This window comes from Aspergillus piperis (genome assembly GCF_003184755.1).
Source record: "Aspergillus piperis CBS 112811 unplaced genomic scaffold BO85scaffold_22, whole genome shotgun sequence".
NCBI classification, from domain to species: domain Eukaryota; kingdom Fungi; phylum Ascomycota; class Eurotiomycetes; order Eurotiales; family Aspergillaceae; genus Aspergillus; species Aspergillus piperis.
Genome location: NW_020291612.1, coordinates 365,557 through 380,269, shown reverse-complemented (window position 1 = coordinate 380,269; position 14,713 = coordinate 365,557). Strand labels below are relative to the sequence as shown.

Below are 14,713 nucleotides of genomic sequence, written 5' to 3'. Positions count from 1 at the left end.
GATCGACATGGGTGCGATATGTCTCGACCCAATCGCTCGACAGGCACACCGAGCGGGCTCCTCTCAGCCGGGCCCTCGTGAAGCTAAGAGCATTAGTGTCACGCAGGTGGGTGGAGCCCGTAATATAGCTTCGAAATGCAATGCCCTGAATTGCCCTGGTCAGGTCCGAATGGCGCTGGTTTCTGGCCGCGCGTTGCGGGGAGAGCTGATCTGGTCAGACCGGCTCGCTCTGGCTCATAAACATTCTGGCCCTCAGCAGCGTGTGTTTTTTTCTGCTCGTCCGCCGAACCCCTCGTCTCTCATCCCCCTCATGGGTCAGTTGGGCCAGTCCGTCACAATGCAGTTGAAGACTCCCATACCTGCCATGCCTGCCATGCCCGCCATGTCCGGTGTCTGTCTTCCACGACAGGTTCGCCGGGTGGTGCCGCTCTTCCTGGCAGTCTTCTGCCTAGTTTTCTATCTTTCGCTTACAGGCACCTTCGCCGAGTTTCACGGGAGCCTCGCGCGTCAGAGCAAGTGCAGGCTCTTCCCCCGCAAGATATGGCAGTCATGGAAGGTCAATCCCTTCGAGTTTGAAGAGCGTGACCTGAACGTGGCCCGTACCTGGACCTCTATTAACCCAGGATACCGCTACGAGGTGCTGACCGATCAAAACGACCTACATTATGTTGAAACAAACTTCGGGCCTGATGGCCTCAATCGTCCCGACATTGTCGAGACCTACCGCTCCCTGACCGCGAAGATCATCAAGGCCGATCTACTTCGCTACCTCGTAATGTACGTGGACGGTGGAGTATACGCTGATATCGACGTCGAAGCCCTGCGGCCATTAGATCGCTTCATCCCCGAACGCTTCAACGAAGCGGACATGGACCTGGTGATTGGTGTCGAGATCGACGAACCCGACTTCAACGACCATGCCATTCTGGGTCCCAAGTCACAATCCTTCTGCCAATGGACCTTTATCAGCAAACCACGTCAACCAGTCATGATGCGGCTGGTGAACCGCATCCTCGAGTGGCTGCACGATCACTCTGTCAAGCAGGGCAAGCCCATCTCCGACCTCGAGCTTGACTTCGACGACATCATCAGTGGAACCGGCCCGTCCGCATTCACGGAAGCTGTACTGGCCGAGATGAGCGCCCGCACTGGCCAGGAAGTGACCTGGAAGACGTTTCACGACATCCCCGAGTCAAAGTTAGTGGGTGGTATCCTAGTGCTCACAGTGGAGGCCTTTGCTGCAGGCCAGGGTCACTCGGACTCGGGTAACCACAATGCGCGATCGGCGCTGGTTAAGCACCACTACCACGCGTCGGGGTGGCCCAACACCCACCCGCGTTTCAAACACCCTCTCTACGGCGAAGTTGAACAGTGCAACTGGAATAAGCAATGTGTGGCGGACTGGGATGCCAACACAGCGGCTTTCGCGGCCCTATCACCCGAGGAGCAGGAGCAGCAGATCGCCATGAAACAAGCCGCTGATGCCGCTGAGGCCGAGATGGCCGTGGAAGATCTAGCGGGGGATGACGAAGACCTTGGGCTCGCCCTCGAGTGAGGAAAAGAAAGCATGGGGATTAATTAGATGACTACTATTGATCTTGAAATGTCCGGGACGTGACAAACCCCTCTGGAGTAACGGTTGTTCGGGCGGTCGGAAGGGTATTTGATGTTCATTGAATTATGGCGTATGATGTATAATGGCTTAGATTTGATGCTAAACAAAAGACCGAGCTTGTCTGTTATTTGGTTATTTGAAATAAAACTCATTGCTCGTGATGTTGACTTCCATGATGCTAGTTGCTGCTGTCATTCATCATCAAGTTATTTTTAGCCTGCATGGCTTGGCAATTGCAGGCATCCCTCGTGCTCATCCTGACGACCGTGACAAAAACTGCAACAAGTTACACGGACGCCTGCTTGTTGCACTGCTCCGGAATACAAACTCCGGCTTCCCGTGGGATTGGGATCAGTTGCAGCTCATAAGAGCCCTGTCGCTTTGGAGGGGCTTGGCTTTGACAATCCGTATCTAGAGTTGGAAACGCCATTCGCGCGACCGCAATCAGATGTAATGGCTCATCCTGGGTTGCAATTAGCAATTGCTTCTCCGATTACGCAGCTTCCTGAAGTTTCTGACGGCGTGCAGGATCTGCTGGTCGGAAAAAGAAAACATTGCATGCCGCCAAGACTGACGATATAGGGTGATGGGGCGACGGGGTTCCCGATAACATTTATTGCTTGTTAGTCATAGTGGCTACTATCAGATCCACATAATGCCAAAAACACCATAGCGGCAAACAAACGACGACAGAATTAATTATCATCAACAACCGGTGAGTGATAGGAAAGATCCCATGCGGCACCGGAATGTCGCCATCGCCTGGTGTGCTTTATCGACCCAATCACACCAATTCAACCTGCTGCGGTATCGCCAGCATAAAGTGATCGCCATTTCCCCCCACCATCCAGCTTATCGTGGAATGTTTGCTTTTTCTCATCACATCGGCCTCAATTTTGAGAACCCACCATGGATAATATCCATAACACCCAAAAGGACCCAGATGTCTACATCTCGCCCACCCTCAAACCAGGGCCTGCCCTCCCCAAAGTCGGTGACCGCACACCGCGTATCGTCCACGATGAAGAGGCTCAGAATCTACGCAAGGGGTTGCAAGAACGCCATACCCAGATGATAGCCATCGCGGGTGCCATTGTAGGCCATTCCCCTTTCTCGCGACAATTTGAAATGTCAATATTCGTACTACGTACTGAATAATTCACCAGGGAACCGGCCTCTTCCTTGGTCTAGGCAGCTCCATCCAGACTGGTGGCCCGCTCGGCGCCCTACTCGGCTATCTACTGATCGGCCTGGTGGTCTGCGCTGTGCAAATCGCCCTAGGTGAAGTGTCAGCCCTGATGCCCGTGACCGGCTCTTTTGTCCGGCACGTCGAGCTACTCGTCGATCCGGCTCTCGGTTTCGCGATAGGTTGGAACGTCGTCTACGGTTGCTTCATGTCCGTGCCCAGCGAGATCTCCGCGGCTGTCGTCCTAATTCAGTACTGGAATGACACCCTCAACCCCGCTATCTGGGTGACGATCCTGATCGTCATCTCGGCAATCGTCTCGCTGCTCTTCATCCGAGTCTACGGAGAAGTAGAGTTCGTCTTCGCCATCCTGAAGATCCTCCTCATCATCGGCATCATCCTCATGGGCTTGGTGATCGACCTCGGCGGCGTCTCGGGTACTCCGCGTCTCGGGTTCCATTACTGGAAAGACCCCGGCCCGTTTGTCGAATATATTGCCTCGGGACCGTGGGGCCGATTCCTCGGTTTCTGGGCAGTCACGACAAATGCCGTATACTCTTTCTCCGGGGTGGAAAGTCTAACCATTGCAGCAGCGGAGATGGCGAACCCGCGACAAAACATCCCCCGCGCATGTAAACGCGTCTTCGCGCGCGTTACTATCTTCTACTTTCTCGCTGTGCTGATCGTCGGGATGATAGTTCCAAGTAACGATCCCCGACTGGGCAGTGAATCCGGCACGGCAGCGCAGAGTCCATTCGTGATCGCTGCATCCGATGCAGGGATTAAAGTAGTACCGTCGATTATTAATGCCGTTGTGTTGACGTCTGCGTGGTCAGCATCGAATCAGAGTATTCTGGCTGGAACACGCACGTTGTACGGTCTCGCGCTAAAGGGACACGCCCCGGCGGTGTTCTTGCGGACGACAAGACATGGTGTACCGTATGCTTGTGCTGTGGCGCAGATTGCTGTGTCCGCGTTAGCGTACCTTACGTGCCAGAACGAGGCTTATACGGTGTTTAATTGGTTGTTAGATTTGACGGCGGCGGGTGTGTTGATTTCGTGGGGCACGATTGCGATGAATCATATCAGGCTGATGAGGGGGTTCAAGGCGCAGGGGTTGGATACGGCGGAGATGCCGTGGCATCATTGGTGGTCTGGTGAGTGGCTTACATACCTTTTCCGGGATTGACTGTGGCTGATGAAAGCAGTGTATACATCCTGGTTTGCTTTGGTGATGTGTGTGATTGTTTTGCTCACGGGTGGATTCACGGTGTTTACTCATGGCAATTGGGATGCTTCGAGTTTTGTTTCGTCGTACTTGTGAGTTGCATCCTGTGCCAATGGGCTGTCGTTGTACTAACTAGGGGTAGGGATATTCCACTCGTACTGGCTTTCTATCTGGGCTATAAGTTCTGGATGAAGACAGAAACGGTATCGAGTTACGAGATACCGCTGGAGCAGGCTCTGCTTGAGTGTCGCAATGACCCTGATAATGTACCCATTCAGCGGAGCAAGTGGGCGAGGTGGAATATTTTGTGGGGATAATAGACCTCGGGACAGAGCAGGTTCTTATAGGTAGGTCATATAATCCCACGAAACTATATCAATAGACTAACACATGTACCGCACCCAGGGAGAGGGAACATATACGATCATTATATGACACGTCATCTCAGGATTACGCAAGAAGCAATGCAGCGCCTGATTAGTAGTCCAGTACCATGTGCTCCAGCAAAGCAGCATACACCAGCGCTTAATATCTCCGGTTCACTCGCTGTCAGCTGCAATGTATGCATACAATGCAGTAGCCTCGTCATCACGCTTTCTGTCAAGTTCCGAGTCGGCCGCAATATACGCATATAGCGCAGTGGCTTCGTCATCGCGTTTCCTGTCCAGCTCCGAGTCGGCAGCAATGTACGCATATAGCGCAGTGGCCTCGTCATCGCGCTTCTCTTTGTCGTCGATCTCGGTGTCGGCGACAATATAACCATACAACGCGGTGGCTTCGTTGCCTGCTCTCTCCCGAAGAGTATGGAAGTCCTCCGACCTGACGCGAAGGGTCACTGCTGCTGGTGTGTGTCAGTGGCATAATATTCTCTATCAGTCAAAGTTCCTGGGGGTTGCATACGCTTGGCTGTTGGCGCAGACATGGCCATGGGACTCAACAACAGTCCGTAGATGGCTGAGAGGGGGAGCGAATACTTCATTGTGGACTAGGTGGACTTCCGGAAATCTGCTGGGGACTTGAGGGTAGAACAAAAGATGCCTCAACAATCAAGATGGCAGGAAGAAGGGGCCTATTTATGTGGACTTCGGTCATCGGTCGTGCTGCTTGCATCTCCCCGGTCGTCGCCCGTGATCAAGCGGGGTGAAACATCTACACAGCCGAGGTGTAGTATCCGCTCACACCAGTGTGACTGTGACAGCAGCAAGTATCTGCGCCTGTTTCAATTAGGGAAGAATGTAACGATCCCCTCAATGAAGGTAGTTGGATGGCATGTGCGGTGGCAACAGTTCACGAGCACTAATGCATGCTTGACAGACGATTGATGCATCCTGATACTTCCACGGGGGTGTTGCGCAGTTCAGCTGACCACAATGAAAGTAGCGAGGATATTTGACCTTCCTTGCACCGACAAACAGCTCCAATCTTCTGCCAATTTCTCTCTCTCAAATCTGACAGAAAATGATGAAAATGAAGCCTGCTGCATCTCCATCATACGAGCCGCTGGGGACCAGAGACAACGACGATGTCGTCTACAGCGTGTCTGGGGATACGCAAAGCGAGTACGATGTATCTCTCTTGAAGCAAGCACGCCAACGGCCTCAACACTCCAATAGACGCCTTCAATTGCTCCTCTGGCTGAATGCTACTGTTTTTGCGCTGTCACTCTTTCTCTTTGCCATGACTGTCAGCATCGTTCGGGGCACTGGCGACCCAAACCATCTCTTACGAAAGACCTCCGAGTACTGTGAGTGTGGCTCGACTATGACCGTCATCTCAGATTGCTGACCAGTTGCAGCTCCTGTGTTCGATAGCCTTGAGATACCCCTCATCAGCAAGAAAATGAATGCGACGCTACTGGAGCCAGACCCCCTTCCCATCTACCGCCAACCCCCTAGCCCGGAGGTAGACGCAGCCTGGAACCGACTGGCGAACATTAACCCCATCGCCATCAGTCGTGATGACGTGGCCACGCTGGGAAGGGATCCTGAGCAGGCAGCCAAATGGCCCGAGAGCTTTGGCTTTGGATCCGAGGCGTACATTGGGCGACTGGATGTCTTCCACCAGATCCATTGTCTGGATTGGCTGCGGCGTGAAGCGTACTTTGACCACTACTATGGAAAGAAGTGGCCGCCGGGAACCCCGCCCTCTGACATGCATCGGACGCATATCTCCCACTGCACCTACCTGCTGCTCCAGAACCTGATGTGCAACGCTAATGTCGACATCTACACCCATTACTGGGCGGATGCTCAGCTGAACGCCTTCCCCGACTTTAACGTGAACCACAAATGTCGTGATTTTGACGCCATCTTGCGCTGGCAGGAGGAGAACTCGGTGAATGTGGATGAGTTTGCAGCCATTAGAAAACCCCCCGAAGCAGAGGCCCGGGTCATGTCGCATCGATTCAAGGAGTTGTTTGGTTGGTACAAGTCCAATCCGGATGATGGCTCGGACAGTGGGGTCATTGGATGATCATAGCTAGCGTGGTCGAGTACTTGGATGGTAATATCATGTTCATGATCGGCTGCTTATCCGCGGAAGGATGAGAGTGGGGTTAGGCTGTAAATGGCGTGTGAGTTGTCAAGCGTTAGCCTAAGCATGCTGGATCTTCCATCCCTGCAGGCGCCACCAAGCATTTGATAAGACACTGTAGTTATTAATTGGTCAATTACCCCCCGGAAATGTAATGACGATGCATGCCCCCTTGTATGCATCCCAGTTTTGTAGCTGACATGTCACGATCAATTGGTCCTTCTAGGGGGACACAATGTGTGCTCCCAGAATAGGGATTCTGCGATGTAACCGCACCATGCACGAGACAACCTGTGCGTTTCACTCGATGCCATCACGACACACGGGCGAGGTTTGATTTCTGGGGGTTCGTCACGCACTGCATCTTACTTGGTATGTCTGACTTGAGCAATTTTTGTAGTTGGAAGGCCTCCTCCCTCTTGCCCTCCCTAACAACTGGAGATCCAAAAAGAAAACCCCAACATGCCCACACAAACACGCTTCCTCTATAGTATACTAGCAACACTTATCTTTCTCCTTTTCACAACTCTTGGTATCATATACACATCAACCGGCAGCTTAGCCAGTTTCTCCCAAAAGTTCCACATACATGTTTGTCCAAGCGAGCCTCGATCTACACCTCCAATCATCCGGAAATTCCAATCATTGACTCCGTTACTGGGTGCTAAATCCGATGGCTCTCTACCTCATGATACAAATCGCTCATGGGAATCTCTTCTTCTCCCCGAAAACGGCGGTATTCTGAAGGTCCGGACGGATAACAACACCATTACCGACTACGGGATCTCCATGTTCCATCAGCTTCATTGCCTAACTGTTCTTCGGGGGCTGATTTTCCCTGAAACCTCTCAGCATCACGGTGTTTCGACCTCGCCGTCACATTCGGGTGATGAGCATGAAGACGCAGTGCACTGGGCTCATTGTTTTGATTATATTGCCCAGGTGAGTGGGGTGATCCTTCTGGGCGCGGTAGAGTTCGAGAATACTGACAATGAAAAGTCCATAATATGTGCAGCAGATGGTACTATTGAGCCACCTCATCCAGCGCTTAATAAAGATGGGAATCGAATCCTCGTCATCGATGGGATTGGGCATGCCCATCAATGCAGGGACCCGGAGCCGTTATGGAGGGCTGTTCGAGATAGTGGGAGTAATCCCGTCTATCTTTCTGAAGTGAAGGATACTGTCGGCCATAGTGAGTTTCCTCTAAAGGAGGAAGCTACGTGCCAGAGTGCTTGTTCGATGCCAGAGCCATACCGGATTGAATGAGACAGTGGTTAGGAATATGGTAGATAATCGTCGGACATAGTGAACGACGTGCTGTGAAATAACTGGGCTGCTAGAAGCCGTACATCTCAAATCATGGACTTCCATCTGGTAGATTGCGGAGTAGACACACTATGAACGATTTGTTCGCAGTTAGGGCGCGCTGGCCTCGGCTTCACCCAAGTTGGGAATCCCGAGATAACTCTGGAAGGGTTTTGTCATGTAGGCAAATTCCGGTCGCATATCTCAACCAAAGTAGAACCCAGATGCGATTACTCATGCACAGGAACTGAAAGCTTCTTACACTCAAGCTCATCTAGTGGGCGATTATTAACAACAAAGCGTAAGCATGATACGGGACAAAAGGAGGGAGCGCTTCAGGCCGCCTCCAGGCTGCCATGCGCTGACGCACCAAACCAGGGTCCCTAGTCAGTCACGAGCCATTACAACCTCAATCTTATCGCGCCCCTTGAACCCCCAATTTCTTCTCCTCAAATCCTCATCACATTGCATTCTTTCTCTCTCTCTCGCTGTTGCAAAGATTGCGTTGTTAACCACCCTTCCATCTACCTCATCTACCATATCTGTATGCTTCCCTTTTCACATCACCATGGCGGGTAGCTGCTCCCCCGCTGCAGATAACTCGTTCGGACCGGTCGTCGCGTGTCCAGCAACATTTGACTTCACTCTGCTCTTCGAGCAAAGTATCCTCTCTATTGGCCCATCCGCCATCTTTCTACTCCTGATTCCATGGCGTATCTGGTCGCTCTATCCAGAGAATGTCAAAACTGTTGCGAACAACGCCCATTGGCGAAAACTAGTCAGTTGCCCCCCTATAGAAACAGCGGAATTCTGCCAGAAGCCGTACCTGACCAAATGAAGACCGTCGCAGTTTGTCTCCTTGCTCTGCAGATTGCCTCGGTGGTTGAATGGGCGCGCTATAACTTAGTCCGGACTGCCATTCCTGCTGTCGCCGTGTCGCTGGTGGACGCTCTATCAATAGCTATTCTATCAGCCATCGAGCACAATCGCTCAGTGCGCCCATCGTCGCTATTGGGCATCTACCTCCTCTTTTCATCCCTCTTCGATGCTGTGCAAGTGCGCACATTATTTATCCGACATTACCCGTCCTCTCTAGGAGCTCTCTCTGCAGCAACTGTTGCTCTGAAGCTTCTTCTGCTGGCCCTAGAAGCCCAAAACAAACGCGGCTATCTCAAAGAACCGCTTCTCGCAATTCCGCCCGAGTCTACCAGTGGAGTATTTGCTCGCACCGTTTTCTGGTGGCTCAACCGTCTATTCGTTGTAGGTTTTCGGAAGCTCTTGACGCTCGAGGATTTGTTCCCAACGGACAGCGACCTGAAGTCGGCAGGTCTGAGGCGAAAGATTGGAAAAGCCTGGAAAAAGTACCAGTCCAGCCAAACACGTAGTCTAATTTTTGCGACTTTTATCAGTCTGCGTTGGGCAGTTCTCCGTACTATTTTCCCCAGGCTCTGCCTCATTGGATTCAGCTATGCGCAGACATTCTTCATCCAGCGTGCAATGGAGCAGCTACACAGGCCAGATACGCAGTCAATCAGAAACGAAGGTTACGGATTGATTGGTGCAGCAGCGCTCATCTATGGTGGGATTGCAGTATGCAGCCATATTACTTACTAACTTTTCAGACTGAGCTGACGGAGTTAGATATCAACGGTGCATTACAAACACCAATTATTTCGCATGATCACGATGTTTCGTGGCGCAACAGTTGCCCTGATCTACGATCACACCATGGTTCTACCAGATGGAACTCGCGATGAATCGGCTGCGGTTACGCTAATGAGTACTGACATTGACATGATCGCGCGATCGCTAGAGCAAGCTAGCGAGCTGTGGGCCCGCGTGGTGGAGATCGCTATCGGTATTTGGCTGCTAGAGCGGCAGCTCGCTGCTGTTTGTGTGGCCCCGATCCTCGTAATCCTGGGTAAGTCTCCCTCACCTGACCTAGTTCTATCACTAAATCATCATAGTATGCACATCCGTTCAAATGTATATGGCCACCTTCATGCCTGCCAGGCAGAAAGTCTGGGTCGGGGCTATCCAACGGCGAGTCAGCATAATCTCCTCGGCGCTGAAATCAATGAAAAGTGTCAAGATGCTCGGTCTTTCTAAAGTGCTCGCCAATACCCTTCAGGCGCAACGAGAGCGCGAACTAGACTTGTCTAGGGACTTCCGATGGTTGATCGTGTGGCTGAACGTGGTTGGTAAGTAACTCACTCTAGGCCGGCGTTGAACCAAGTTGGCTGACAACATGAAGCAAGTTTGCCTCAGATGTGTGCCTCTCTCGTTACATTTGCGGCTTTCGTTATTCGCGCAAAGATTGATCACTCAGAGACACTATCGACCGTGCAAGCATTTACATCCCTTGCAATCATTAGTCTTATCACAAGCCCGGCGCTACAGTTATTGGCATCAATCCCGGCAATAACTGCCGCTTTGGGTGCCTTTGACCGAATTCACAAATTCCTCACTTCTCCCACAGATCACTTACCAGCCGAGAGAAGCCTGGACACAGAGTCAGACCTTTCTACCAGGAATGGATCGGCGGTCGAACTGAAGGTCTTGGCACCAAAGTCCTCCGACCATGTTGTTCTAACCATGACGGACGCTTATATCCGTCCAGCTACTGGATCCGCGTTCTCCCTTGAGGGTATCCATCTAGTCATCAAGACGGGTACAGTAACAATGATTACTGGCCCGGTTGGGTCTGGGAAGTCGACTCTGTTAAAAGCAGCCGTAGGGGAGATACCATGTAGCCAAGGAACGGTTACACGACTGCGACCGGATGCTGCCTATTGCAGCCAAGTTCCATGGCTCCAGAACGCTTCCATTCGCAACAACATATGTGGTTATACTGAGATAGACCATACCTGGTATAGTGAGGTACTAAGGGCGTGTGCCTTAGAAGAGGACATCTCTCGAATGCCGGGGCGTGATCATTCTGTGGTCGGTAGCGGGGCTCTCAAGCTGAGTGGAGGACAGAAGCAGCGTCTGGTACATCACCGCAGACACAATACTGTTACGTCACTAACAAAATTATAGGCACTGGCTCGGGCGATCTACTCAAGGAAAAACCTTCTGGTGCTAGACGATGCACTAAGTGCTGTTGACAACAAGACCGCACAGTATGTCGCAGAGGCTCTATTTGGCGATAATGGAATATGCAGACGCATAGGTGTGGCTGTATTGATGGCAACTCATTCAGGTCAGTATTTTTTTCCGCGACAATGTGTGCAGTTAGAACTAAAGTATCGTTCAGACCACCATCTACGCTTCGCAGATAGCGTTATCATATTAAACTCGAGCGGACGTATCGAAAAACAAGGCCCCAGGCGGAGCTTAGGTTTCGCCTCGCATGTATATCCTGACACCACGGATGCCACTCCAGAGACCCCGACTGTCCTCACTGACAGCGGAGAGGAGACGTCTACCAAAAAAGTTGAAACACTGACTGTCGATGACATAGCTGATATATCCCGCCGTATGGGTGATACTGCAGTCTACACCTACTACCTGAAGGCGATAGGATGGCGTCACACGTTGGTTGCCTGCACGATTATTATTGTACACACATTCTCCTCTGTGTTCCCTCGTAAGTGCATTTCTGACCGTGTGTTTGACTCCGCTAATGGGTTTGTAGAAATATGGTTGGAGTTGTTTACGGATGACAATGAAAAGAAGGCTGCCCAGTTTATTGGTGTTTACGTCCTACTTGCTGTGGCCGCCTCAGGCTCGCAGGGACTAATGATATGGTGGGCTCTTAACAAAGCTTGCTTGTATGCTACGCTAACCAACCACAGGCAAATCATGATCAAGATTGTCATCACGTCAGGGCTGGGACTACACAAGATTCTTGTCCAAACCGTAATAAATGCACCGATGCATTTCTTCGCCGAGGTTGATTCCGGAGTCATCCTCAACAGGTTCAGCCAGGACATGACACTTGTCGACGCTGTACTACCCACGATGGCGTTTGGCACAGTCCTTAGTAGGTTCGGCTAATGTTACAGTGACTCAACACTAAAATTTCGCAGGTATCGCACAGTGCTTCGCTCAGGTTGCCTTAATCTCGCTGGGCTCCAGCTACATGGCGCTGACAATCATTCCGTGCTTACTAGTATTGTACTGCGCCCAGAAAGTCTATCTGAGGACGTCCAGACAGCTCCGGTTTCTCGATCTGGAAGCCAAAAGCCCATTGTATACAATGTTCGTGGAAACTCTTGACGGTATCTCTACAATTCGCGGCCTTGGCTGGCAGCGGTCATTTGTAGCAGAGTGCTTACGTCGGCTTGACGATTCGCAAAAGCCTTACTACCTTCTCTATTGCATCCAGCGATGGCTCAACGTTGTTCTTGACCTTCTTGTTGCTTGCTTGGCGGTGATACTAATTGCACTGGCAACCTCTTTACGGAGCTCGACCGATCCAGGAAAATTGGGAGTTTCTTTGACAGCAATCATGGCATTCAGCCAAACCCTGCAGGAAGTTGTGACCAGTTGGACGGGCCTGGAAACATCCCTTGGTGCAATTGCACGGACAAGATCTTTTGAGTTGAAAACACCCACTGAGTATCAACCCCAGAAACCAGTGATCCCTTCGTCAACTTGGCCTGTTGATGGGAATATTGAGATCAGGTCTCTTTCTGCTTCCTATGAGTGCGTACCCTCCCGCTAACAATAGCACATCACTAACGAACGCAACAGTGGCGTCACACGTGCGCTAGACGAAATCAATCTGACCATGAACCCTGGGGAAAAGGTGGTTATACGTGGCCGGACTGGCAGGTAAGTACTGCAAACATACGACCTATACCTTACGCTGACATTGATCCAAGCGGGAAGAGCACACTGGTCTCGGCCCTTCTCCGACTGATTGATACCCAGAGCGGCACGATTACAATTGACTGGATAGACATCTCCACCGTTCCACTAGATGTACTCCGATCCCGTATTATCGTCATTCCCCAGGACCCTTTTCTACTCCCTGGATCTATCCGCTTCAACCTGGACCCGACTAGTCGATCTACAGACTCAATGTTGCTTTCAGCATTAGAAAAGGCTAATCTGCTCTCTCTTGTCACGTCGCGTGGGGGGCTGGATGCGGAATTGACACCGACCTCCTTGTCCCAAGGCGAGCAAAGACTGTTTGCGCTGGCAGTCGCGCTGGTGCGGAAATGGAGTCGCGACAGTGATGCTCGCGATAGCGGCGGCATTTTGATTCTTGATGAAGCAACGAGTGGCACGGACGCTGTCACTGATGCGCTGATGCAGAAGGTTATCGATGATGTGTTCGGTCGATATACGGTTCTCCATGTATTGCACCGGCCTGATAGTGTGAGGGGGGCAGATCGAGTTATTGAGATGGAAAATGGTCGTATCGTGAGGGACTATCCCACGAATTAGCGACGTCGCGAAGTCGTTGCTCTTCATTTAGTTGATACTGCCATTCACATCCAGTGATTATCGATCTAAAAGTCCACCGTTTCATTGTAACGCGTCAGGTAATCCGATATCTACCTACATCTCACAGACAAGCATACCCAGCCAGTCCTTCTGCCGATACCTGATCCGTGCAATCGCCTATCCCCGCCCAGCGGGGACCCACTAGCGAGGTGCATGAGGGCAAGGAACAGACTCCCGCGGATGCGCAGATTAAGTCGTATCCGAGTCAGCCGGTGGAGCAGAAGAGGAGGAATGTTGAGGATGTGGGGAGGGGGCCTTTGGGGGTGGAGGACGGGCAGTGAAAGTAAACAATCGGGGTTTGTTACAGGGTAGTTGTAGTTACTGTAGGTTTGGTAATGGTGGTGTTGCGACCGTGGAGACGTGGAATTGCTGTGGATAGAAAGAGAAGTAGATCAGATACAGAGAAATCTTGTCAAACCTTACTCCCCTCATTGTTATATCATCGGAAATCTGAAATATGGAGGATATCTATATTATCGCGTTGTCAGTGCAGTGCATTCCTACTGTATCAATGCACGTTCTGTGCTGTATATAGTACCACGCTAGTCTTGTTCTGGTCGATCCACTATACCATTATTGGGCAGATTTGGTCTCGTATGGTACTACCAATACCATGAGATCAATCAGTGGTGGACACGTGCATCAGGGTAGTAGCAGAAATACTGCGGAGTTCAATATCATCCAGAATTACAAGGTAATTGAACCATGATGAACTATCTCGTTTGGTTTAATTTATTCTCTGATCACGTTATGAGGTAGAATGATGCCGAATCGGTTTAGTACTCACGGGTTATAGTTATATATATCCATGCTCAAGGGCATCATGCTCGATTCGACTTGCAAGCAGAATGATCAAAGGTTGGATCCTGCTGTGGTAAATATGATGAATTACTGACTATAAAACAAGTTACAGTGAGATTAGACTACTTTCTTGTTCATTGCAATCACAAATAGCATTATTGATGATGTTGTCGAGTTACCCCTAAACGACATACTTCTTTACACTTACCCTCCCTTGATAATGCTCTAAATCTCACCCATTCAACATCCTAAGGCAAGATGGCCGAGTTGGTCCAAGGCGTCAGGTTAAGGTCCACCTTAATACCCAGCTTCACAGCTTCCTGATCATCGTAAGATGGCGTGGGTTCGAATCCCACTCTTGTCATATGTTTTTTCTTTCTGCACGATATTCCCTGTGTTGGATACCAATTGATTTGATGAGTTAGTTATTCTTTTGCTTTTTTTTGTTCCCTTGCTTCTTTTTCTTCTTCTTCCTTGATATTTTTTATTTTTTATTTTTATTTTTTCGTTTAATTTCCTTCCCTTCTTTTTTATGAGCTTCTACTCTTTATGTGCTCCCGTAAATATGCATGCTTGCAGGTTTTGG

At 50.7% G+C, this 14,713-nt stretch overlaps 6 protein-coding genes and 1 non-coding gene across 7 annotated transcripts; 6 read left to right on the top strand and 1 right to left on the bottom strand.

Moving 5' to 3' along the window:
- The first annotated feature begins 283 nt into the window (after positions 1 to 283).
- BO85DRAFT_452941 (glycosyltransferase family 32 protein) lies at positions 284 to 1,776 on the top strand. Its single transcript, XM_025660948.1, has one exon. The coding sequence runs from the start codon at positions 311 to 313 to the stop codon at positions 1,553 to 1,555; it is 1,245 nt and encodes a 414-aa protein (XP_025511688.1). The 5' UTR covers positions 284 to 310; the 3' UTR covers positions 1,556 to 1,776.
- A 748-nt stretch (positions 1,777 to 2,524) lies between these two features.
- Positions 2,525 to 4,346, top strand: BO85DRAFT_523414 (arginine permease; the record flags this gene model as incomplete). Its single annotated transcript, XM_025665346.1, has 4 exons — positions 2,525 to 2,710; positions 2,782 to 3,958; positions 4,010 to 4,121; positions 4,172 to 4,346. 4 exons carry the CDS (start codon positions 2,525 to 2,527, stop codon positions 4,344 to 4,346), a joined length of 1,650 nt encoding a protein of 549 aa, XP_025511687.1.
- On the bottom strand, positions 4,265 to 5,080 carry BO85DRAFT_452940 (uncharacterized protein). Its single transcript, XM_025660947.1, has 2 exons — positions 4,930 to 5,080; positions 4,265 to 4,870 (listed from the first exon to the last, which is right to left on the bottom strand). Exons 1-2 carry the CDS (start codon positions 5,006 to 5,008, stop codon positions 4,569 to 4,571), a joined length of 381 nt encoding a protein of 126 aa, XP_025511686.1. The 5' UTR covers positions 5,009 to 5,080; the 3' UTR covers positions 4,265 to 4,568.
- Positions 5,081 to 5,487: 407 nt separating this feature from the next.
- BO85DRAFT_442082 (oxidase ustYa family protein) lies at positions 5,488 to 6,501 on the top strand (the record flags this gene model as incomplete). The annotated part of the gene is made up of 2 exons (XM_025658825.1): positions 5,488 to 5,773; positions 5,825 to 6,501. The coding sequence occupies 2 exons, from the start codon at positions 5,488 to 5,490 to the stop codon at positions 6,499 to 6,501; spliced, it is 963 nt and encodes a 320-aa protein (XP_025511685.1).
- Positions 6,502 to 6,763: 262 nt separating this feature from the next.
- On the top strand, positions 6,764 to 8,105 carry BO85DRAFT_151506 (uncharacterized protein). Its single transcript, XM_025654148.1, has one exon. The coding sequence runs from the start codon at positions 7,024 to 7,026 to the stop codon at positions 7,828 to 7,830; it is 807 nt and encodes a 268-aa protein (XP_025511684.1). The 5' UTR covers positions 6,764 to 7,023; the 3' UTR covers positions 7,831 to 8,105.
- A 230-nt stretch (positions 8,106 to 8,335) lies between these two features.
- Positions 8,336 to 13,633, top strand: BO85DRAFT_405350 (uncharacterized protein). The gene is made up of 12 exons (XM_025657297.1): positions 8,336 to 8,647; positions 8,710 to 9,459; positions 9,511 to 9,790; positions 9,837 to 10,070; positions 10,124 to 10,860; positions 10,909 to 11,071; positions 11,126 to 11,458; positions 11,507 to 11,618; positions 11,667 to 11,854; positions 11,901 to 12,519; positions 12,568 to 12,648; positions 12,699 to 13,633. The coding sequence occupies exons 1-12, from the start codon at positions 8,438 to 8,440 to the stop codon at positions 13,264 to 13,266; spliced, it is 4,275 nt and encodes a 1,424-aa protein (XP_025511683.1). The 5' UTR covers positions 8,336 to 8,437; the 3' UTR covers positions 13,267 to 13,633.
- A 746-nt stretch (positions 13,634 to 14,379) lies between these two features.
- Positions 14,380 to 14,491, top strand: BO85DRAFT_t243. Its single transcript has one exon. It is a non-coding gene; the product is annotated as a tRNA-Leu (tRNA).
- Positions 14,492 to 14,713: the final 222 nt, after the last annotated feature.

Coding starts and splice junctions, on each gene's coding strand:
- BO85DRAFT_452941 (XM_025660948.1), top strand. CDS start 311: ATGGGTCAGTTGGGCCAGTCCGTCACAATGCAGTTGAAGACTCCCATA.
- BO85DRAFT_452940 (XM_025660947.1), bottom strand. CDS start 5,008: ATGAAGTATTCGCTCCCCCTCTCAGCCATCTACGGACTGTTGTTGAGT. Junction 4,871..4,929: donor GTCTGCGCCAACAGCCAAGC/GTATGCAACCCC, acceptor GACACACACCAG/CAGCAGTGACCCTTCGCGTC.
- BO85DRAFT_151506 (XM_025654148.1), top strand. CDS start 7,024: ATGCCCACACAAACACGCTTCCTCTATAGTATACTAGCAACACTTATC.
- BO85DRAFT_405350 (XM_025657297.1), top strand. CDS start 8,438: ATGGCGGGTAGCTGCTCCCCCGCTGCAGATAACTCGTTCGGACCGGTC. Junction 10,861..10,908: donor GAGGACAGAAGCAGCGTCTG/GTACATCACCGC, acceptor ACAAAATTATAG/GCACTGGCTCGGGCGATCTA. Junction 11,459..11,506: donor ATTCTCCTCTGTGTTCCCTC/GTAAGTGCATTT, acceptor ATGGGTTTGTAG/AAATATGGTTGGAGTTGTTT.